Below are 23,659 nucleotides of genomic sequence, written 5' to 3'. Positions count from 1 at the left end.
AAATAAAATATGTCATTATAAACTTAATTGTTTTAGCCCCTTTAATACCCAATGGCAGTTTTCGGTGGAACTGACCATTTCCAAGGCTGATCTTTTTTCAGCAACAGGCACAAGGGTGCCAAGGTGGAGGCCAGGTTATGTATGAACTTTCCACAATAATTCACCTGCCGAAGGAAAGCGCTAAGCTCCAGTACAGCCATGGGAGGCAAGGCATCTTTGATTGCCCTCACTTTATCTTCCAACAGGTGTAACTCAGTGTTATCAACTTTGTAGCTAATGTATGTCAGTTGGGGTGCCTGGAACACACAAGGCATGTGCCCACCTGAGAAAAATGTCTAATGACTATGTCGAAGATCTTTAATTGCTCAGTATTTGTCTTCCCTGTTATTAGTATGTCATCTAGACAAATGGCCACCTGGAGTAGACCATGCTCTCCATCATCCATGGAAGAATTGCACAGGCTGATGACACCTCAGATGGCATTCTCATACAAAACCTTATGGATATTAATTGTAGCATACATCTTAGAATCCTCATCTAACACGATTGCATGTATGCATGGCTTATGGAGCTCATGGCCCAGCTTCATGAAGGATAGCCTCCCACTTCTAGCTTTGTGTATGAATTCTCTCTGCAAGGAATTGGGTATTTATTCAGGTGTGAAAAGTTGTTTATCATTTGTTTAAAATCCCCACAAGGGCAAACTGACCCTTGGGGCTTCACAATCTGTCTATCAAATGCTGCTTATTCCGCAAAATGGACTCATTTGATGATTCCTTCGCTTTCCAGTCTTCTGATTTTGGCTTCTACTTTTGCCCATAAGGAAAGTGGCACTGAGCAGGCCTTGCAGAATTAATGGAATTGTTTCCTGGCCAATATGCAATTTTGCCTTGACTCCTTTGATAGTTCTGAGACCTTCCCGAAAAACCTCCAGGTACTTAATTACGACTTCACTTGGGCAGCCATTTTCTAACTGAAAAATGTTGAGCCAAAGTAGGTGAATCTTTCTCAACCAATTTCACTAAATCAAGCCTGGGCCCGAGCCTTTTACTACAATCAGAGGTAACTGAACCAGCTGACTCTCATAAGAGATTGAAGCCAAAGTTGCACCCTTTAATCTGTAAAGGTCCCCTGGTATAGGTTCTCAGCGTAGCCGAGGTTTTGCACAAACTTAAGAGTTGGAATCCAGAATGAATTTTGTTAAAGACTCATTCTGCAATCACTGAAAAGGTCATGCCAGGATCAACCTCCATTAGAACTGGATGACCATTCAACCAGACATTTATTTTGATTGGTACTGAGCACCAGAGGAAGTGACGAGGACCAGAGGGGCAGCCGGGAAGGAAAGCAGTGAGTATAAATACTCACCCTTCGACGCCAACGGCCATTTTGAGTGCGAGCAGCAGCGGAGGCAAGACGGACCCGGAAGACTGCAGCTAAGGTAAAGCAGTTTATTTTTAAAATTACTTACCGATAGCGGGCAGCGGTGTTTTTTTTCCTCTTTCAGAGAAGGAGCGGGAGCACCAGAGGAAGTGACGAGGACCAGAGGGGCAGCTGGGAAGGAAAGCAGTGAGTATAAATACTCACCCTTCGACGCCAACGGCCATTTTGAGTGCGAGCAGCAGCGGAGGCAAGACGGACCCGGAAGACTGCAGCTAAGGTAAAGCAGTTTATTTTTAAAATTACTTACCGATAGCGGGCAGCAGTTTTTTTTTCCTCTTTCAGAGAAGGAGCGGGAGCACCAGAGGAAGTGACGAGGACCAGAGGGGCAGCCGGGAAGGAAAGCAGTGAGTATAAATATCAGCAAGGCGGCTAAACCCGAGACTCTACAACTGTGGTGTCTCCCACCCGCCCTCCTCCTCTAACCTAGTTAATAAGGTAAGGTTCATTCTAAACTTTCTCTATTGAATATAAGTTTGTTATTAATTTGTTATTATTACTTGAAGTAAGCTTTCTACTTTAGTATTGAGTGGGTGTTCAGATAAGTGGGGTATAGATGCTAGGGCAGTTGCTTGCTCCTCCTGCAGAATGTGGCAGTTGGGAGATGTGGCACACGTCTCCGCTGGCTACATCTGCGGGAAGTGCACCCAGCTACAGCTCCTTGAAAACCGTGTTAGGGAAATGGAGCTGGAGCTGGATGAACTACGGATCATTCGGGAGGCAGAGGGGGTAATTGAGAGGAGTTATCGGGAGTTGGTCACTCCTAAGGCTCAGGACGAGGATAGATGGGTTACAGTTAGGGGGAGGAAAGGGGACAGACAGACAGTGCAGAGATCCCCTGTGGGCATTCCCCTCAGCAATAAGTATACCGTTTTGGATACTGCTGGGGGGGATGACCTACCAGAGGAAAGCCATAGTAGTCAGTTCTCTGGCACTGTGGCAAAGAAGGGAAGGGGGCAGAATAGAAAAGTACTCGTGGTAGGGGACTCGATAGTTAGGGGAATCGACAGGAGATTTTGTGGGCAAGATCGGGATTCCCGGAAGGTATGTTGCCTCCCTGGTGCCAGGGTCCGGGACGTCTCCGATCGGGTGTATAAAGTTCTAAAAGGGGAGGGCGAACAGCCAGAAATTGTGTTACATATTGGCACAAATGATATAGCCAGAAATAGGTTTGAGGATATAAAAAGTGATTTCAGGGAGTTAGGATGGAAGCTGCAGAGCAGGACGAACAGAGTAGTGTTCTCTGGTTTACTACCGGTGCCACGAGATAGCGAGGTGAGGAACAGGGAGCGGGCGCAGCTGAACACGTGGCTACGCAGCTGGTGTAGGAGGGAGGGCTTCAGATATGTTGATAATTGGGATGCCTTCTGGGGAAGGTGGGACCTGTACAAGAAGGACGGGTTGCATCTGAACTGGAAGGGGACCAATGTCCTGGGTGGAAGGTTTGCTCGAGTAGTTCGAGAGGGTTTAAACTAGTATGGCAGGGGGGTGGGAACCTGAGCTGTATACCAGAGGTGAGCGTTGATGCAGGTGAGGCAGTAGCAAGAGGTAGACCAGCTAGTGGGAAGGATTTTCCTGGGAAGGAACCAAGGGATCGGTTAAAGTGTGTTTGCTTTAATGCAAGGAGTATCAGGAATAAAAGTGATGAACTTAGAGCATGGATCAGTACCTGGTGCTATGATGTTGTGGCCATAACAGAGACATGGGTTTCTCATGGGCAGGAATGGTTGCTGGATGTTCCAGGGTTTAGAACATTTAAAAAGAATAGGGAGGGGGGAAAAAGAGGAGGGGGTGTAGCGCTACTAATCAGAGAGGGTATCACAGCTACAGAAGCTTCCTTTGTCGAGGAAGATCTGCCTACTGAGTCAGTATGGGTGGAAATTAGGAGCAGCAAGGGAGTAGTCACCTCGTTAGGGGTTTACTACAGGCCCCCCAATAGCAGCAGGGAGATTGAAGAAAGCATAGGTCGACAGATTTTGGAGAAGTGTACACGCAGTAGGGTTGTTGTAATGGGTGACTTTAACTTTCCTAATATTGATTGGAACCTCCTTCGAGCAGAAGATTTGAATGGAGCTGTTTTTGTAAGGTGTGTTCAGGAGGGTTTCCTAACGCAGTACGTTGACAGGCCGACGAGGGGAGAGGCCATTCTAGACTTGGTGCTCGGAAACGAGCCGGGGCAGGTATCAGATCTTGTGGTGGGAGAGCATTTTGGTGATAGTGACCATAACTGCCTCACATTCTACATAGCTATGGAGAAGGAGAGGATTAGGCAGAATGGGAGGATATTTAATTGGGGAAGAGGAAACTATGATGCGATTAGACATGAGTTAGGAAGCATGGACTGGGAGCAGTTGTTCCATGGTAAGGGAACTATAGACATGTGGAGACGGTTTAAGGAACAGTTGTTGGGAGTGATGAGTAAATATGTCCCTCTGAGACAGGCAAGAAGGGGTAAGATTAAGGAACCTTGGATGACGAGAGCGGTGGAGCTTCTAGTGAAAAGGAAGAAGGTAGCTTACATAAGGTGGAGGAAGCTAGGGTCAAGTTCAGCTAGAGAGGATTACATGCAGGCAAGGAAGGAGCTCAAAAATGGTCTGAGGAGAGCCAGGAGGGGGCACGAGAAAGGCTTGGCAGAAGGAATCCGGGAAAACACAAAGGCATTTTACACTTACGTGAGGAATAAGAGAATGGTCAAAGAAAGAGTAGGGCCGATCAGGGATAGCATAGGGAACTTGTGTGTGGAGCCTGAGGAGGTAGGGGAAGCCCTAAATGAGTTTTTTGCTTCTGTCTTTACGAAAGAAACCAACTTTGTAGTGAATGAAACCTTTGAAGAGCAGGTGTGCATGCTGGAATGGATAGAGATAGACGAAGCTGATGTGCTGAAAATTTTGTCAAACATTAAGATTGACAAGTCGCCAGGCCCGGATCAGATTTGTCCTCGGCTGCTTTGGGAAGCGAGAAATGCAATTGCTTCGCCACTTGCGAAGATCTTTGCATCCTTGCTCTCCACTGGAGTCGTGCCTGAGGACTGGAGAGAGGCAAATGTAATTCCTCTCTTCAAGAAAGGAAATAGGGAAATCCCCGGCAATTATAGACCGGTAAGTCTCACGTCTGTCGTCTGCAAGGTGTTAGAAAGGATTCTGAGGGATAAGATTTATGACCATCTGGAAGAGCATGGCTTGATCAAATACAATCAACACGGCTTTGTGAGGGGTAGGTCATGCCTTACAAACCTTATCGAGTTTTTTGAGGATGTGACTAGAAAGGTTGATGAGGGTCGAGCTGTGGATGTGGTGTATATGGACTTCAGTAAGGCATTTGATAAGGTTCCCCATGGTAGGCTCATTCAGAAGGTCAGGAGGAATGGGATACAGGGGAACTTAGCTGCTTGGATACAGAATTGGCTGGCCAACAGAAGACAGCGAGTGGTAGTAGAAGGAAAATATTCTGCCTGGAAGTCAGTGGTGAGTGGAGTTCCACAGGGCTTTGTCCTTGGGCCTCTACTGTTTGTAATTTTTATTAATGACTTGGACGAGGGAATTGAAGGATGGGTCAGCAAGTTTGCAGACGACACAAAGGTCGGAGGTGTCGTTGACAGTGTAGAGGGCTGTTGTAGGCTGCAGCGGGACATTGACAGGATGCAGAGATGGGCTGAGAGGTGGCAGATGGAGTTCAACCTGGATAAATGCGAGGTGATGCATTTTGGAAGGTCGAATTTGAAAGCTGAGTACAGGATTAAGGATAGGATTCTTGGCAGCGTGGAGGAACAGAGGGATCTTGGTGTGCAGATACATAGATCCCTTAAAATGGCCACCCAAGTGGACAGGGTTGTTAAGAAAGCATATGGTGTTTTGGCTTTCATTAACAGGGGGATTGAGTTTAAGAGTCGTGAGATCTTGTTGCAGCTCTATAAAACTTTGGTTAGACCGCACTTGGAATACTGCGTCCAGTTCTGGTCGCCCTATTATAGGAAAGATGTGAATGCTTTGGAGAGGGTTCAGAGGAGGTTTACCAGGATGCTGCCTGGACTGGAGGGCTTATCTTATGAAGAGAGGTTGACTGAGCTCGGTCTCTTTTCATTGGAGAAAAGGAGGAGGAGAGGGGACCTAATTGAGGTATACAAGATAATGAGAGGCATAGATAGAGTTGATAGCCAGAGACTATTTCCCAGGGCAGAAATGGCTAGCACGAGGGGTCATAGTTTTAAGCTGGTTGGTGGAAAGTATCGAGGGGATGTCAGAGGCAGGTTCTTTACGCAGAGAGTTGTGAGAGCATGGAATGCGTTGCCAGCAGCAGTTGTGGAAGCAAGGTCATTGGGGTCATTTAAGAGACTGCTGGACATGTATATGGTCACAGAAATTTGAGGGTGCATACATGAGGATCAATGGTCGGCACAACATTGTGGGCTGAAGGGCCTGTTCTGTGCTGTACTGTTCTATGTTCTATGTTCTATGAATCTAACTGTTCTAAACCAGATGTAGGTGGACTTTCCAGGGTGTGCACTCTCCTGGATACCAGTCTATGAGTTCTCTTATTCAGATCTGGTGGCACTCTTTGCTGTCCTGAGTCCACATACTGGTAGCAACTATAATGGCTCACCGGCTGAGATCCTCAAGAAAATTTTTACCATTTGGCTGATGCTTGGCTTTGTTTTGGGTTTTTCTGTGGGCTGACCCAAAGTCCCTCTGTTCAGGATATGACCTGAGTGATGCTGTGCAATTGGCTTCACTCAAGTGGTGTTTCCCAAACTCAGTCAGCCTGGCGACAGTGTCTACGTCAACCGAATACTCTGTAATTCATATGCTCCATTTGCCAGATTTTCTAATGATAAAGCCAGTTGTAGTACCTGTTTGAAGTCAAGTTGGGTTTCAGCTTGTAGACACTTTTGCATGGTCACATCATTAATCCCAGATACCAAACAGTCTCTCAATATTTCATTAAGGGTTAAATCAAAGTCATATGCCTCTGTCAATCATGTTAACCTAGTCAAAAATCTTGATACGGATTCCCCTGTTTCCTTAACTAAATCTGTCAACTCTTGAAAGGTTTTAGTGTCTGATGCCTCAGGGAAAGTTAAGGTTCTAATACCTAAAAAAGTTGCAGGTCCATAAGCTGTCAGGAGAATTAGACATTGTTTTCATGTATGCCAGTGTCATTTGTTTGGAAAAAATAATGCATTCTTTCCATGTGCTGGACCCAGTCTTTGATGGCAGGATCAAATGAGTCTAACTTCCCAAATGACAGTATGATGCCTGAAATGTCTAATCTAACTCAAAACTGACTGTTGCAAGCAAATTTCTTCAGGCACAGGTTTTTCTCGTCACCACATGAAATAACTCCACAGAGGCCGGTATCCCAAGTCACCGTTTATCTAAATGTGGAGAGTCCTTGAAACCGATCCCTCTGAGCCAGCTCTCAGACTGAACAGGATGTCTGACATCCCTGTTTTTATCTGTCAGCTAGGGCTCCCTAAATGGACCAGATTAACTGCCTCAGTCAGGGAACTCATATTCTGAGGTCCGCAAGGCTGACCTTGTTACAATCACGACATCTGTATCTATCTGAATTTTGCATTCTTACATTGTGTAAAGCCTTAAAATCTCCTTCTTTGGCCAATCTTTTGAAAAGCTGCAGTAACATTTCCTTGAATGGCTAATGTCACATTTTGTTTTATAATTTGTCTGTGAAACCTCTTGGGATGTTTTATGACATTAAGAGTCACAGAAATAAAAATATTATTGTTGTTGATGCATTGAAATCAAAGCAGTGGTGGTATCCCTACCTCTGAGCTAGGAGGCCAGATCTTATCTGCTCCAGAGGTGTATAATAGTATCACTGAATGGATTGATTAGGAAAATATCTATAAACAGAAAATGTTGCACAAACTTGGCTAGTCTGGTAGCATCAGTGAAGAGAGAAACAGAGTTAGTATTTTGTGTCCAAAGTATTTGGAATCAACATTTTAACAGTGTTCCTTTCTCTACAGTTGCTGGCCGGCCTGCTGAGATTTTCCAGCAGGCTGTTTTATTTCAGATTTCTAGCAATCAAGTATTTTGCAGACTTCCAGTCAAGGCAGTATTTTGCTTTTATCAGAGAACAATATCGGCCACAATTTCCTCCTACTTCTAGTTTTATTTATGAGAGTCAACATTCTTTTGGCTGCCTTCACTACACTTTCTCATACTCTACTTTCTGGAATGATACCATTTCATTCCTCTGCTTTTGTTATCTCAATCAAATTTGTTCTAATGAGGCATCCTTCTATATCAGAGCTTCTAATATGCCATTCCTTTTCCTCCATTGACCAGCCCAAAAATAGTCCTCCCAATGGAGTTTGCCTATGCCCATCCCATTTTCTGCATTTTCTTCATCCCTTTTCTTCGCTTCAAGAACAATAAGAGGGTTCCATTGACAGTTCCATCTCACCAGAATCATGTATAATAGATCATCCACTGACATATCAACCCTCTACCATCTCCAACATGATGTCACAATCAAAAATATTTTCCTTCCGCTTCCTTCAGCATTTCAGATTGATTACTCCCTCTGTGATACCTTAGACCATTTCTTAATTATATCCAAAAACTTCTTAATCACATCCCGTCTAATCAAGGACAGAAAAATCAACATCTGCATTTTCATCTATTCTGTCCTCACTGTCTGAAACCCCATATATTCCTTCCAAGTGGAACAAACAAAAGCAGAAATTGCTGGAGAAATTCTTCTGGTCTAGCAATATCTGTGGGCGAAAACAATGTTAATATTTTGAGTCCAGTGACCATTCTTCCTAAATTCCTCTGCTCCCACATAAGTCGTAGTTTACATCACTAAAAAAAATCCTATTTGTCTTCCTCAGATCGAAAACGGATGATTTCAAATTTCCCTGGACTGAAATTCATCTGATAGTTTTGTCCAATCTTTTAAAAAGATAGTTAAGGAAAAAGTGGGACGCACCAGAGATGAGGAATGGGAATTTGTACAAAGATGCAGAGGATATAGGAAGAATTTTTAATATTTTTTTTGTCTCTATATTCACAAAGGAAAGGGAGGATGTTCTATAATAATTGAAGAGGAGCAGTGTGAAATATTGGACAAAATAATCATAATGAGAGAGGAAGTGTTAGAGGAGTTGGAATTCTTGAAAGTGGATAAGTTGCCAAGGCTGGATGAACTGTTCTCTAACATGTTGAAGGACGTCAGGGAGGTAATAACAAATACTCCGAGGATTACTTTTCTAATCTTCACAAGACACAGGAAGGGACCAGAGGGTTGGAAGAATGAAAATGTAGTCTCATTGTTTTAAAAGGGTAAAAAGGAAATGCCAAACAATTATAGGCTAGTTAGTCTTACTTCGGCATTTGGCAATTACTAATATCAATCGTAAGAGATTGGATGTTCTGTCACTTAGCAAGGTATGGACTAGTCAGCATGGCTTTGTTAAGGGAAGGCCGTGCTTTGCAAGTTTGATTCAATTCTTTGAAGAAGTAACAGGGAGGATCGATGAGGCTAACACAGGGGATGTTGTCGACATGGATTTTAGTAAGGCAATCGACAAGTTCTCACAGGGGCAGATGAGTCAAAAAAATTAAAAGCTCATGGGACACAGGGTAATGTGTTCAATTGGATGTAATGTTGGTTTAGTAACAGGAAAAAAAGAGTAATGTTTGATGGCTACCTTCAATATTAGAACACTGGTTCACAAAGTGTTCCGCAGGGTTTGGTGTTGGGACCCACACTGTTTGGATTGGAGAGGTTGGGGTTGTTTTCCTTGGAGCAGAGAACAATCATATTACCGGTGGGCAATATCATTGAGGTATACAAAACTATGAGGGGTAGAGATAGAATAGACAGGAGAAACCTGTTTCCTTTGGCAAAGAGTTGAAAAACCAAGAATCGTAGATTCAAACTAAATGGCAGAAAGATTCGAGCAGACATGAGGAAGTTTTTTTATGCAGAGGGTGGTGTGTGTCTGGAATTCGCTGTCTGCGTTGGTGGTGGAAGCAGAGACCCTAAATTCTTTTAAAAGATCTGCACCTTAAATACTGCGAACTGTAAGGCTATGCAGAAAGATGGGATTAGAAAGAGCATCTTGGTATGTTTGGGACAGCATAGTCCACTTCTGTGCTGATTTATTTCCATGGTTCTATAGTTCTTTTTAAGTTGCTCAGGATACTTCACAACTTCTTGCTCACAACTTTCTAACCTACTAGGCCTCCTAACTTTGTATCATCTGCAAACATGGATACCAAATCCTCAGTTTCTTCATATAAATCACTGGCAATTAGGAGGAAAGGCCGAAAGGCCAGTAAAGATGCCTGCACAACTCAACTTGACTAATCTACTAATCAATGGACTATTCCTTTTATCCCATACTCTGTCTCCTATCACTCAAACAACGTCACAAAATTACCTCTGCTTTTTACTTGTTTTTCATTTCTAGTTGTGATGTATGTCCTCTCCAGTAACTTTTATTGATATACTATTTTCAAATCTACTCACCTTGATTTTCATTTCAAAGGGTTTACAGAATGGTGACCCTCTCATTGTCTGTGTCTTGATAATTTGATCATCAAGGATAGCCTGAATCTCATCCACAGCAGATAAAATGGAGACTCCAGTATCCCGATATAAACTTGTATTAAAGATTATTGTCTCCCATGCTTCTTCCATGGTTTGCATTGCTTTTTCCAAAGAGAATTCCTAAAGAAAGATACAATTAAATAACATCTTATTTTGTTCAAAAATTATTTTCTGCTTCAATGTTTTATTTAATATAATTTAATGTTATATCAGTATATTTTTAAATGCTACATTATATTTTGGGCTGCTGTACATACAACGGTGTAATATTACAAATTTAGTTCTTAAGATTGAATAAAAAGACAAGATTTCCACAAAGAAAGTAAGAAAGATAAGAATGAATATGTATAGAATAGAGCACAGTAAGAAGTCATTCAACATATTAAGCCTGCACTGACTCTTTGAAAACCTACTAAATTAGTACTACTCTCCTGTTCTTCCACATAGGCCTGACAGATCCCTTTCCATATATTCAATTCTTTTTGAAAGTCACTATTGAATCAGCTTCCAGAAAATGTCATAGTTATATATTAGAGTATAATATATATGGAAAATAATTCTTTTCACAGTTCCTTTGTTCTTTTGACAATTAGTTCAAATTGATGTTCTCTGATTCTGGTTCTCAACCTCTAATTAACACTATCAGCAGAAATCTGAGCTATCCTATAAAGATCCTTCATAATTTTAAATAATTTCATTACATCTCCCCTGACTTTACTCTATATCAAGAACAACAATTACAACTTCTTCACTTTGCACAATTGATTTCAGTGCATTATTTCATGAAATCATCTTGGTAAATAGTTTATAAATAGTCTTTAAAGAGTTGACATCCTATCAGATCCTTTCTGAATTGGAACCCTTTATATTCTGTACATTTCACAACTTTAGAATGTTTGCAAGTGCTTTACAGCCAACAGCAGCATTTCTACATGCAACATGTTATGTACTTTATAATCTATTACTTAATATAGATTTACATTTACCTTGGTGGCAGCAGCACTAATTTCTTCAAACTTTTCTAAGAATGGAGTTAGATTCAGTTTTAACATTTTTCTCAGAGTTGTTCCTGAGTCTGGAGTCAAATCATAGCCCATAATTTCAGACATCAGTGACCAGTGACGAGGTCTCATACCAGGGTTACATAGCATAGATACAAGAGGAACAACTTCCTTGAAATAGAAAAAAAATCAAAGCAAAATATCTGTTTAATAGCCAACAAAACTGCATGCATGAGTGAATTATTAGTGTTATTTAATTTTTGTCTGCTCAAGAGTGTAAAAGTCAATTTTAATTTGAAAAGAGTATCATAATTTCATAGCTTGAACCAACAGTAATATCTGATGTTCTGTTTGATTAGTGGATTAAGGGGGATAATGACTACATCATTAGGGTTTAAAACAATGTAGCATGATGAACTTAATTTCCATTTTGCCAAAGTAGCCTTTCCCAGTGTTGATAAAATTGCCACATCATAATATAATTTTATGACGCCAAAATATAAATTAATTAAAAATAGTTTAAAAGATAGAATCTCCACTCCTTTGATTATTCAGCCCTCCTTTCCTGAAGGTATTGAGTCTTGGTGGTAAATGGTTTAATCGTCACAAGCAAAACTTCAATATTTTACTAGCTTTTATATATTCATGCAATGTACCAAGATATCAAGTAACGGCAAACAATGAGATGGACAGTGAGGACCGCCCGTCTTCCCTTCTCTGCCTGAATTAAGTTTGTGGCAGGAAGGCTCTTGCACAGCCTTCCCATACTGCTGATAAGTCAGCATTTAGTTGAGCAATTAATGCACACTTAAGGGTCTCATCACCTAAAACAAGGACCATTCAGCAAGCTCAAAATAAAATACTGTCAAGTTACTTGCAGGTTTCCGAGGGGTGTGGGGTTCCCTCATTCAAAAGTACATAATGCTTGATCAAGGGACTCAACACCTGTAGGTGAAGTCCACTGACAGCCACCCATTTCTACTGCTGTTGACTAACTACCTCTATGACAACTCCAATCCTCTTTCTGCCACATTCACTTGTGACGTGGGCTCCTTGATGAATCCGGGCTTGGTATGATTCTATTATACTCATATCTTGCCAAGCAAGCATTGTCAACCTCTGATTCACTGGTGAGTTTCAGACTTGTTTTCTTCGGGTGTTTGATCCTGGGGAAGATCTGCTGCTGCCCAGTGAAGTAATTGGCAGTAACAAATCTTACTGAAAAGAAGTAACACAGTTTCTATCATCTACATTAAATTCCGCTCAGGGAGTCTGGCTGTTTTGTCCCTTTTTTCCCTTGTCCAATTATCAATTATAATTCTTTCCTGGACTGAAAGCACATGTTTTTGCACAGCCCAGAATTCATATTTGTAATCTACTATTTAGTGTAGTTTTACATTATACTGAGCAATATTTACACCAGGAAACTGGGCAAAGTTGAACAGAAATATCTGAAACAGATTTCCATAATTATTTTCAACCTGTAATTGCCATGAATGATCAGTTAGAAGAGAATAACATTTCAGATTATCAGTTATTAACTAATGTGAACGGTGTCTTTTGGTATCTTCCTCATGCTGAAGAATTTTGGCTTTTAATAAAAGAAGCATAATTCATTGAATACATCTTGAAAAATTACTCAACTACTTTGGTGCTTGAATTCAAGTTATAAAACATGTTAAATGAGACTCTTCATGGAATACCTCTAATCTTCCTCAGTACTTTTAGCAGAAACACTGAAGGGAAAATGGTAAACAGTCAATTTTTTCCATTAATGCCAACTCTTCAGCAGTTCACCAAGAACACTGAGGTTCAGAATTTTGAGGGAATGTTTGTACGGTTAGACATACATTCTTTATTGTATACATTACTATATTGATTCAACAGGTTTAATGTGATAAAATTTTCCAATGCACTTCAAAGAAGTATAATAGAACAAAATATGACAGAGTCATTGAGTCATGCAACACAGAAACTGGCCATTCAGCCCAACTCTTCCATGCCATCAGGATTTCTGAAATTGGACTAGCCCCATTTACCAGCATTTGGCCAGTATCCCTCCAAACCTTCCTCACCACATCCAGATGTATTTTAAATGTTGCAAATGTACCCAATGTACCACATCTTCTGGCAGCACCACCCTCTGTGTAAAAAAGTTTGCCCTTAGGTCCCTTTTAAAGATTTCCTTCTTCGCCTTAAACCTGCCATAGAGCCACATGTGGAAAAATTAAGACAGGTGGCTGAAACTTTGGTCAAATTACTAAGTATTATGGAGTGTCCTAAAGGCAAAAACCAAAGTAGATAGATCAAAAGGTACAGGTCCAGAGCTTAGGTCCTAGGCAACTGAAGTGTGACAGTCCATGATGGAATGATTAAAGCTGGGTATGTTCAATTCACAGGCCTGCAGGCACTCAGAAATAATGGGAAGTTGTGGGACTCGAGAAGATTACAGAGATGGAGAGGGGCAAGGCATACAAGGGATCTGGAAAGAGTAGTTGGAATTTCAAAATTGAGATGCTGCTTAGCTCAAAGCCATTTTAGGATAGGAGACCAAAGGGATAATAACTGAATGGAATTTGCTAAGATTAGGCCATTGGTAGCAGACAACACCTGCAAATAAAGGACAAGAGAATCTCATCCTTTAATAGCCTATAAACAAGCTTTTAGAGAAATGGAAAACAGAGAAAATGTTAAGGGAAACTATGATGTCAGTTTTTGTGCTGGTGACTTCAATTTTCCTCTACAGACTTGAGAACACTTGGGTCAAGACTTTCACCAAGTGCACTGATCCTACCAGAAGCTCAGTCTGTTTTCTATGCATAACAGCTCCCTCATTGGAAGTCTCTGAAGTCAAAGAAACCATTTATAATCATTAAAACCCTCATGACCAGGCTTAAATTTCATGCACAAGGTCTTGGATTGGGTTAACACAGGATATATCAACACTCCTGTCCTGACTATCCCCGGGCTGCTAGGGTTAGCAGCAGAAGACAAGAAAACGTAGCATCCAGCCCATCTTTATTTATACGTGGCTGGCAGGGAAGGAAAGATAGGTAAACCTCCTGGCTAGATCAGGGATGTTAAACTAAAAGGTAAGGTTTTCACATTTCATGCTTCATATGCTACTATTCCAGCCAATCTGGAGAGGATAGAAAATGAAACTCAAAGCCACACCTTCAATTTACTGATGTTATTAGTTTAACACATTTACTATTTCTAATACCTTAAAGTCCTTGATTTGAGCCATTACTACACTACACATTGTAACACTTGCACTCTCCTTCTTTTCTTCTTCCACCTCTTCCTCATCAACCAACCGTCGGCGCGGAGCTGACTTCTTTTTTTCTAGTTCTGCCTTCTTTTGCTTTTGCCGGAAGAATTTCAGCATCTTGTAAATTTCACGAAAGAATTCATCTACTTCTGCCTCCATGCTTTCTCCATTGAGGTCAAGGAAAGAGCCATCCATCCACCTTAAGAAACCAGAATATACTGTGGAACTCTGTTATAGCAATAAGTTAGGATGAGCTTCCACGTGTAAAACATAAATGCAAAAAGTAGATCTATTATGATAAATACATTTTTCCAAGCATTGGAATGAGTTTCTTGAATAACTACCCTTTTTTAGGATCATAACATGCCATCCTAAAACCATAATAATTCATCCAATGACTTCACATCCTTTTAGTCCAGTTTAAGAAACATCATCATCATCATTTGCAGTCCCTTGCAGAAGAGGATGACCCTCTTCCACTCTCAGGATGAGTCTACAGGTGGCTGTATAATCCAATGTAGCTTCTGCAGACTCTGCCAAACTTGGGCAAAGGGTGACCGTGGGAAAAGGTGGGTGAGGTGTTGATGTCGTCGTGCACTCCTTACATTGTTTTTGCCTGGTTTCTATTTATTCCCAACAGCAATTCTTAAGGTACTCAATGCCTTACCAAATGCTTAAGAAACAAAAGACTAATACCTGTGCTTTCTGGTTTAATTATGCTAAATGTATCTAACTTCCTTTGTTAGGTTAGTTCCAAGCCTGTGATAAATAGTCAAACATCAGATTAGTTGCTAAATCATATCTGCCACCTCAGAGTATGGGTTCCTTTCCTATAATACCATATAGCTAGAATACAAAATGCCCATAGCTAAGCCAGACAGTCAATATCCAACCTATATTTCCCATGCTTTTATCAGATTCTCAAAAATGAATAGTTATCCAACCAAACTAACCCTGTCCTAAATTATGAAAAAGGCATTCCCTCGCCATCCACAATCCCAAAACAACTTAGTAATAGGCTAAAATTAATCCATCTCTTCTTGCAATTTAAAGAAATAATCTTTACTCAGAAACTTCAACTAGCTGAATAAACATACATCTAAGACGCTTTATGTTTAATATTGCTTGGAAGACTTAAGTTTTGAAGCATCATGAAAAATGGACTTTATTGTTTTCTTTTTTGGGAATATTTGGAGTGGTTTCTTTAAAAGTGGTCATTGAAAGTACACTGTGGACTCTGGAGATTTAACAAGGCTTCCTGTAAACCACCTGAATGGTGATAAATTTTTTCTGAAGAAGGGTCTAGGCCCGAAACTTCAACTTTCCTGCCCCTCTGATGCTGCTTGGCCTGCTGTGTTCACCCAGTTCTACACCTTGTTATCTCTGAATGGTGATAACTGCTTGTTTTGCTGTAGATGTCTGCTGGGGCTGTTTTCAAATAGTGACTCGCTTGGAGAAGGTTCTTGTTTTTCATTTGGTTCAGTTGGAGGAAGCCTGCTAAGAAAATGTTCAATTTGAGAATAGCCTGCTAAGAACAAGCTGAGTTGAGGAAAGCTTGGAAAGAACAAACTGTTGAGTTCAGGGTGAAATCTATTTGTTCTTTTGAAAGATTAACTAAAGAAAGATCACAAAATTTTAAGTCCGGAGCAAGCCTTGTCTGCAAGACATCAGAGACATGTGTGATTAGTTACTTGATCGCACATATCAGAAAATTACAGCAACAGACTCAGGAACAATTAGGGTCATAGAATCATAGAGACGTACAGCACAGAAACAGACCCTTTGGTCCAACTCATCCATGCTGACCAGATATCCTAAATTAATCTAGTCGCTCTGAACCCTTCTTATTCATATTGCCATCCAGATGCCTTTCAAATGTTGTATTTGTGCCTCATCAAGAGGTGTGGTTTTGTGTTGATAATAAAGGATGGGATTTGTAAGGTAAAGGGTAAATTGCCACAGCCCTAAATGACCTGAGGGATGCTCTCTCATTAAGAGAGATAACTGTTGGTAATTCGACTTGTTGAGGTCACCATGCCTCAAGGGAGTGGAGATACTAAGAAAGAGATTCCTTCATGGTAACCTGACTATGTACGGGAATTGAACACGTGCTGATGACATCACTCCGCATTGTAAAACCAGCTGTTCAGCCAACTGACCTGGGGACCAAAAAATTCATAAGGAAGGGACAAACGCAACTGGCAAAAAACAGCTATTTCTATAGGTATGTAAAACAAAAATGTTTGTCTAAGGCGGATATGGCTCCATTACAGACCAAGTGAGGACAAACATAACAGGAAATAGAGAAATAGCAGAGAAGCTAAATGGTTATGTGTATTTTGACTTCACTGAAGGTGATACAAGAATTCTACACTTTATCCTTTTGTCTTTGAGAAGAACCGCTTTGCAAAAGTGTTTTTACTTTAATCAGAAAGCCAATCTCTGATGAGTTTTTTTTGTTTTTTCTTTCATTTCCTTTAGAGTGAGAGTATGCGTGTGTGTGTGTGTATTTGGAAATATTTACAGGGATTGACATTGATCTTCCATATTACTGACTTTGCGAGCAAACAATTGAATCTTTATTGAATAAGTTTTAGAACATAGAACATAGAACATTACAGCGCAGTACAGGCCCTTCAGCCCTCGATGTTGTGCCGACCTGTGAAACCAATCTGAAGCCTGCCTAACCAACACTATTCCATTATCTTCCATATGTTTATCCAATGACCATTTCAATGCCCTTAAAGTTGGCGAGTCTACTACTATTGCAGGCAGGGCATTCTATGCCCTTACTACTCTCTGAGTAAAGAAACTACCTCTGACATCTGTCCTATATCTTTCACCCCTCAATTTAAAGCTATGTCCCCTCGTGCTAGCCATCACCATCTGAGGAAAAAGGCTCTCACTGTCCGCCCTATCTAATCTTCTAATCATCTTGTACATCTCTATTAAGTCACCTCTTAACCTTCTTCTCTCTAACGAAAACAGTCTCGAGTCCCTCAGCCTTTGCTCATAAGACCTTCCCTCCATACCAGGCAACATCCTGGTAAATCTCCTCTGCACCCTTTCCAATGCTTCCACATCCTTCCTATAATGCAACGACCAGAATTATATAAAATACTCCAAGTGCGGCCACACCAGAGTTTTGTACAACTGCTACATGACTTCATGGCTCCAAAACTCAATCCCTTTACCAATAAAACCTAACACACCGTATGCCTTCTTAACAACCCTATCAACCTGGGTGGCAACTTTCAGGGATCTATGCACATGGACACCGAGATCTCTCTGCTCATCCACACTACCAAGAATCTTACCATTAGCCCAGTACTCTGTATTCCTATTACTCCTTCCAAAGTGAATCACCTCACACTTTTCCGCATTAAACTCCATTTGCCACCTCTCAGCCCATCTCTGCAGCTTATCTATGTCCCTCTGTAACCTGCAACATCCTTCCGCACTATCCACAACTCCACCGACTTTAGTGTCATCCGCAAATTTACTAACCCATCCTTCTACGCCCTCATTCAGGTCATTTATAAAAATGACAAACAGCAGTGGCCCCAAAACAGGTCCTTGCGATGCACCACTAGTAACTGAATTCCAGGTTCCCATCAACTTGTTTTGATAATAAACCAATAATTGCGTTTATTGCAAAACCTGATTGACAGACCTTGTTGTTTAAAACTTGATGTAGATGATATTTAATTGGTTATCTTGGTAATGAAAGAATGCATTTTTATTTTATATTGTGACCTATGGAGCAATGGGAGAAGGGTGGTGTTGCATTCTTCGTGACTTGGTCGTAATAGCATATATAATTTTACACACTGAGTGTAAATAATGAAAAAGCTCTGTACAAGGCTTGAATGTACTACTCCGAATTCATTTACGGTGTCTACGTGGGCCTGTTACACAAATTAAATTTGATTAAAAATAAAGATTATTCATCGTTGATAAATTTAACTGTAACAAGGATATAAATGTTTTGATCTCACATGAATAACAATTCTCCACAAATGCTGTTTATATTTTCTTTTCCCTGAACAAGAATCACCCAAATTGATGCAGAGACAGTAGGAACTGCAGATCCTGGAGAATCTGAGGTAACAAGGTGTAGAGCTAGATGAACACAGCAGGACAGGCAGCATCATAGGAGCAGGAAAGCTAACGTTTCAGGCCAAGACCCTTCTTCAGAGAACCTCTATGAATCTCTGAAGAAGGGTCGAGACCCGAAACATTAGCTTTCCTGCTCCTATGATGCTGCCTGTCCTGCTGTGTTCATCTAGCTCTACACCTTGTTATCTCAAAAAATAGATTTTTGCTTTACAATGGACCTACTGCTCAGGTCACCATCAATTATTTGTGCCAAACACAGTCAAGTAGTTAAGCACACTTACTGGTCCTACAATTATAGGATGTAGCTTGGATTGTCATTTAGTAAACCACTACATGAAATGAGCTTGAATGGTTCTAGCTTAACTATTAGTCCGTCTAGGTTCACATCAAAAACTTTTCCATATTTCAGAATTAATTTACAGCAATTGGGCAAATCCAGCATAAGTGGCATGGAAAATTGCATATGCCATGTTTGTTATGTCAAGGAGGGTCATGGTACAATATTGGTCCAGAGTAAATGGATCTTTACTGTGATATACCTGAGACAATAAAAGCTATACTAATATCTCTAACTTCATCAAGCACATGACTGTAATCATCTTTTAAACTGGCCCAAATTCCTTTACATGTGATCAATCTCCTTATCTGTATATAAAACCAAAGTACTGAACAAAGCTGTGGTCTCTGTTTTGGACTGAAAATGTTAATAATGCTTCTCTCTTCACAAATACTGCTGGAGTATTTGTTCATACTTATAATCTCTCGATAAAGTTTGGTTCTATTAGAAAGTATTATAGAAATGTTAACAAACAGGTGCAAAAACATTGCAGATCCAGAACAACCTCCTACAGTACTTTATTTTATCATAGTCTCTGTATCATAGCTTACCCTTGGGTCATCTTTTTATCATTTTTCACGTCACTTACCTTTTCTCATTGCGTTGCCATTTTAGAATCTGGGCAAAAAGCTTTTGGTATGGTTCAGTGGTGATTTTGATATTTTCAGCCAATGGATAGGTGGTCAGGTCCCATTTGAAGAGAGCTTCTTCACTGTTGATATATTCAATTAACTCTTCTGCATCTTGTAACCTCTTCTGTACTGTCCGCACATCATTCACATACTGCAAACAAAATATATCACATTCTAAGAATACTTTGTGAATAAAAATATGCAGTCTAAATGTTTATATGTAAAACATGTTATTGACCAGGAACTATTTTAACTTGTAATTTAAGGTAAATTACTCTTCTTACAAAAGCAAAAACAAACCTTCTGTCTAGAATTATTAGTATATGTTTTACAAGTCATCATGTAAGTGGTTGGAGGGCAGGGAAAACTGATTGAATTCCAAACAGATTGGATCAACTCCACAAATGTTAGACTGTATGCAGAAAATCTGCCAGACACGAGCAGATTGGCAAGTGATTTACATAAATATCTAATTAGGGGGCCAGTTTATGTGAGTGGGGAGACTGCTAATTAAAAGTGGCCTTCATGCCACAGCCGAGGGGTAAGATTCCATGGTATAAACAAGGGTCCCAGCAAGGAAGGTAGAACATACAGACTCAACAGTCTTCTCAAAATGGTCTGACTCTCAGCCCTGTGATTTTTTTTTTAAACTACTTACCTGCTATATACACTATTTCCTGGCCATCTGTCCGGATGGCACTACTGAGGTTTCAGAACTGGCAGTATCAGCATCAGCACCAGTCCAAAAGGTAGGCTTCCAGGTGATGAGAACTAACAGAAGTGAAAACTCCACTTGACCTGGCGCTCATAAATCTACCTGTGCAAAATGCATCTGTCTATTACACAGTTGTTAGGAGTAATCACAACACTGTCCTTGTGGAGACAATATCTTCTGTTGAAATTACATCCAAAAGACCATGTTAGAGCTATGCACCGGCTAGGATGAAGGGCCAGTAAGAACCTTGCAGAAACCAATGTCTAGGAATAATAAATTAGATTTAGACTTTTTTTCTCTGCTGGTTACATAGCAAGCAGTCTCTGGTTAATCCAGATTACTTGTGAGTCTTGTTATTTCTCGAACTCCTTAGACTTTTCAGTTGATGAGTAATTTTTTTCTTATCTATATGATTGCATACTCGTTATCTTCAGATGATCGCAACTAAAAGAATCCGTGATTTTCAGGTCCCCCTTTTTATTTGGGACAAAACTGCGGTCAATGAGACAGGGCAGTAACAATGCATGGCACTGAGGTTGGTTGGCTTTTAAGGCTTTAGCCAGCATCTAGTATCTAAGTGTTATGCAGTGGATCCCCTCATTATAAACAGAAAGTTGAGAGGAATTGAGGCACCCTTCCATCATTGGTTGACCTTCAATGTTTCAGACAGTTAAACAGCTGTGAAATCCTTCAGTGTGGCAACAGGTCAGCATTTAACCTGAAAGAGGCAACAATTTACACAGCTTCTTTTGGCAGGCCACTGAGCTTTAAGGAAAATTAGAAGTGGGGACTTTCCATTGTGCACTTCCCAGCCTTGAATAGCATTGTGTCCCCTTGAAAAGCTGAAAAATAGAATAAAAATTGCTTGCAGAGACTGTGGAATCATCACTGATAGTGTCCTCTCCCTCAAGGATGGGATAAGAGTGCATAAGCTATGCAATGCAAACCTTACCACAATCCCTGCAATTGCAATTGCCTTGGATACATCAACAACATGAGGTTTCAAGGATCCATGACATCTGTTGCTAACTGTAATTGAGGAGTTGGTTGCTTGCGAAAGATGAGCAATGTTTGACCACTACAATTCCCTCCAACCTTGGGATGTCTAAAGAGGCTGCTAATCTCGCAAAGCAGTGCATTTTCACCAGTTCCAGCAGCTAAAAAGAAACTACAGCAGACATTTTACGAGTGTAAGTGAACATATACCTGTAAATGTGCAATATTATTCACAATGATGTGACATCCATTCCACTCGTATATCCTTAGTAAGTTTATTTCTTTTCTTTCCCCACTACTAAATCAAAGTGTAGTCCCAGCCTCCATAACATAGTGGAGGGAACTTGCTCTGTTGTTGATCCTGTTGATCCGGAAGATTTTGTTGGTAGACCATAGGTATTTGGGCCTAGGTGCCTAAGACTGCAGACAAAATTCTGCTTCGAAAAGACTCAACCTTCTCAGCTCAGAGTGACAGGATCTAAAGAATTTAGAGAAGAAGCTTCTGGGTGTCCTGTTTGTAGCTTCTATTTCCCTCTGGATGCATGGTGTTAGTGTTTTGGGTCCAGCGACGTTTCCTCAGATGTTCTGAAGAAGAGTCCCCAGACCCGAAACATTAACTCTAAATTTTCTTCACAGATGCTGCCAGACCTGCTGAGCTTTTCCAGCATAAGACCATAAGACCATAAGACATAGGAGTGGAAGTAAGGCCATTCAGCCCATCACGTCCACTACGCCATTTAAATCATGGCTGATGGACATTTTAACTCCACTTCCCTGCACACTCCCCGTAGCCCTTGATTCCTTGTGAGATCAAGAATTTGTTGATCTCTGCTTGAAGGCAACTTCTGTTTACATTACAATTAATTCGTGGTTGCTGGATAATATTTCTGGAAGCTTATGAAGTCTGCATTGATACCATTGGGCTGCAATGTTCTCAAGTGCAATATGAGTTGCTGTTCCTGCAACCTTCGGGTGGCATTGTTGTGGCACTGCAGGAGGCCCAGGATGGACATGTCGTCTGCGGAATGGGAGGGGGAGTTGAAATGGTTTGCTGCAGATAAAGAGTTTCTGGAGGAAAGGAGAAAGTCAACGCTTTGGCCTCCTGTTTATCCACCCAAAGTTCTTTGTTTCGAAGTAGCCTTTTAAATCCAGATTTATATTATTAACTGCTTTTAAATTTTGCAGATGCTGTAATAGGAGTGTGAACTTGTCTCAGCCTCTGGATTATGAACTTAGTAACATGACAGTTGTGCCACTACACCTATGTGATGCAAATATATTATCAAATCAAGCTACAACAGATTTCAAAATGCAATCTCAAGTCATTGATTCAGACTCAAGAATGAAGACATCTGATTGAGATGCAAAGAAATAAACAGCTAAATATTTCTCTAATATCCAGATCAAGAGAATACAGGTTTAATGGAGTTTGTTCAAATTCCAATGCTTTTGTCTTAAAATCCAATAAACTAGGTTTATTAAAATGGTTAAACTGAGATTTGAATTGTCAGATCAGTGAGTAGAATATTAGGTGTGTTTCTCGAACCTGCTGCATCAAGTCAAGCTCAGAACACTGTGCAAACTCTTCAGAGCGCCGGGAAAGCTTTTCCAGTTCCACAATGAGTTTCTCTCGTTTAGCCAATAGCTCAGTCTCTCCTTTCAGCTTTGCTTTCTCAATCAGCTGTACAATCACAAAAATAAAAGAATAAATATTCAAATTACATGATTTAAACAATGTGGATTGACTATTTTGAATATAATGAATTGAATATAAAACAAAAACTCTCTAATCAGTAGACTATTTTAACTATAAGCCAAATGTTTTATATGTACTATTAAACATCTAAAATGTTTACTAAAATTTTAATCATTAAATATAATTGTTCTACTCAAAATCAGTACATTCCAAGCTCAACTGCATGAGCCAGTCACATATAGGTGACCCTACACATGTTAGTTTACGTTCAGGCAAAAAACCTTGAAGTTTTGACTTCCCAAATACTTTCCTCTATTTATAGTTTAAATTTTCTTCTGAAATTTCTTCGAATCATAGAATGGCTATAGCACAGACTGATGCTATTTAGCCAGACATGTCTATGCCAGGTCTTTGTAAGAATATTCACCTGTCTGTTTAATCCCAAAAGCCCTGCAAATTCTTTTTTTTTCATATAATAATCTCTTTTGAAAGCACTTATTGCTTGTGCCTCAACCACAATCTCAGATAGTGTATTTCAGAACGTAATCATTTGCTCCATAAAACATTTTTCATCACATTGCCATTGATCCTTTTGCCAATCACTTCAAATCAGCGTGGTCTGGTTCTTGATCCTTCAACCAATGAAATATTGTCTAGATCCTTCAAGACTTTGAAAGCTCAATCAAATCTCCTCTCAGATATTTTTTCTTCAAGGAGAACAGCCACAACTTCTTCAATCAACCTGTGTAACTGAAGTTCCCCAACCCTGGAACCATTCTTGTGAATCTTTCTTTGCACTCTCCCTAATATAACCACATCCTTTTTACAGCTAGGTGCTCAGAGCTACATGCCATAAACAAGTTGATATCAAA

General features: G+C 40.4%; 1 protein-coding gene across 1 annotated transcript in view; it reads right to left on the bottom strand.

Annotated features, from left to right (window-relative positions):
• The window catches only part of dnah12 (dynein, axonemal, heavy chain 12), a 318,710-nt gene that overhangs the window by 236,418 nt on the left and 58,633 nt on the right, over positions 1 to 23,659 (bottom strand). The window contains exons 15-19 of the mRNA XM_059649958.1: positions 22,638 to 22,772; positions 19,338 to 19,531; positions 14,245 to 14,491; positions 11,007 to 11,192; positions 9,940 to 10,140 (exon numbers count right to left, since the gene is read on the bottom strand). Coding sequence (XP_059505941.1) covers positions 9,940 to 10,140; positions 11,007 to 11,192; positions 14,245 to 14,491; positions 19,338 to 19,531; positions 22,638 to 22,772 — 963 coding nt within the window. The remainder of the gene's footprint in view (positions 1 to 9,939; positions 10,141 to 11,006; positions 11,193 to 14,244; positions 14,492 to 19,337; positions 19,532 to 22,637; positions 22,773 to 23,659) is intronic.

Source organism: Stegostoma tigrinum, chromosome 11, assembly GCF_030684315.1.
Source record: "Stegostoma tigrinum isolate sSteTig4 chromosome 11, sSteTig4.hap1, whole genome shotgun sequence".
NCBI lineage: Eukaryota > Metazoa > Chordata > Chondrichthyes > Orectolobiformes > Stegostomatidae > Stegostoma > Stegostoma tigrinum.
The sequence above is the reverse complement of the archived record's forward strand: the minus strand, read 5'-3'. Positions and strand labels throughout refer to the sequence as shown.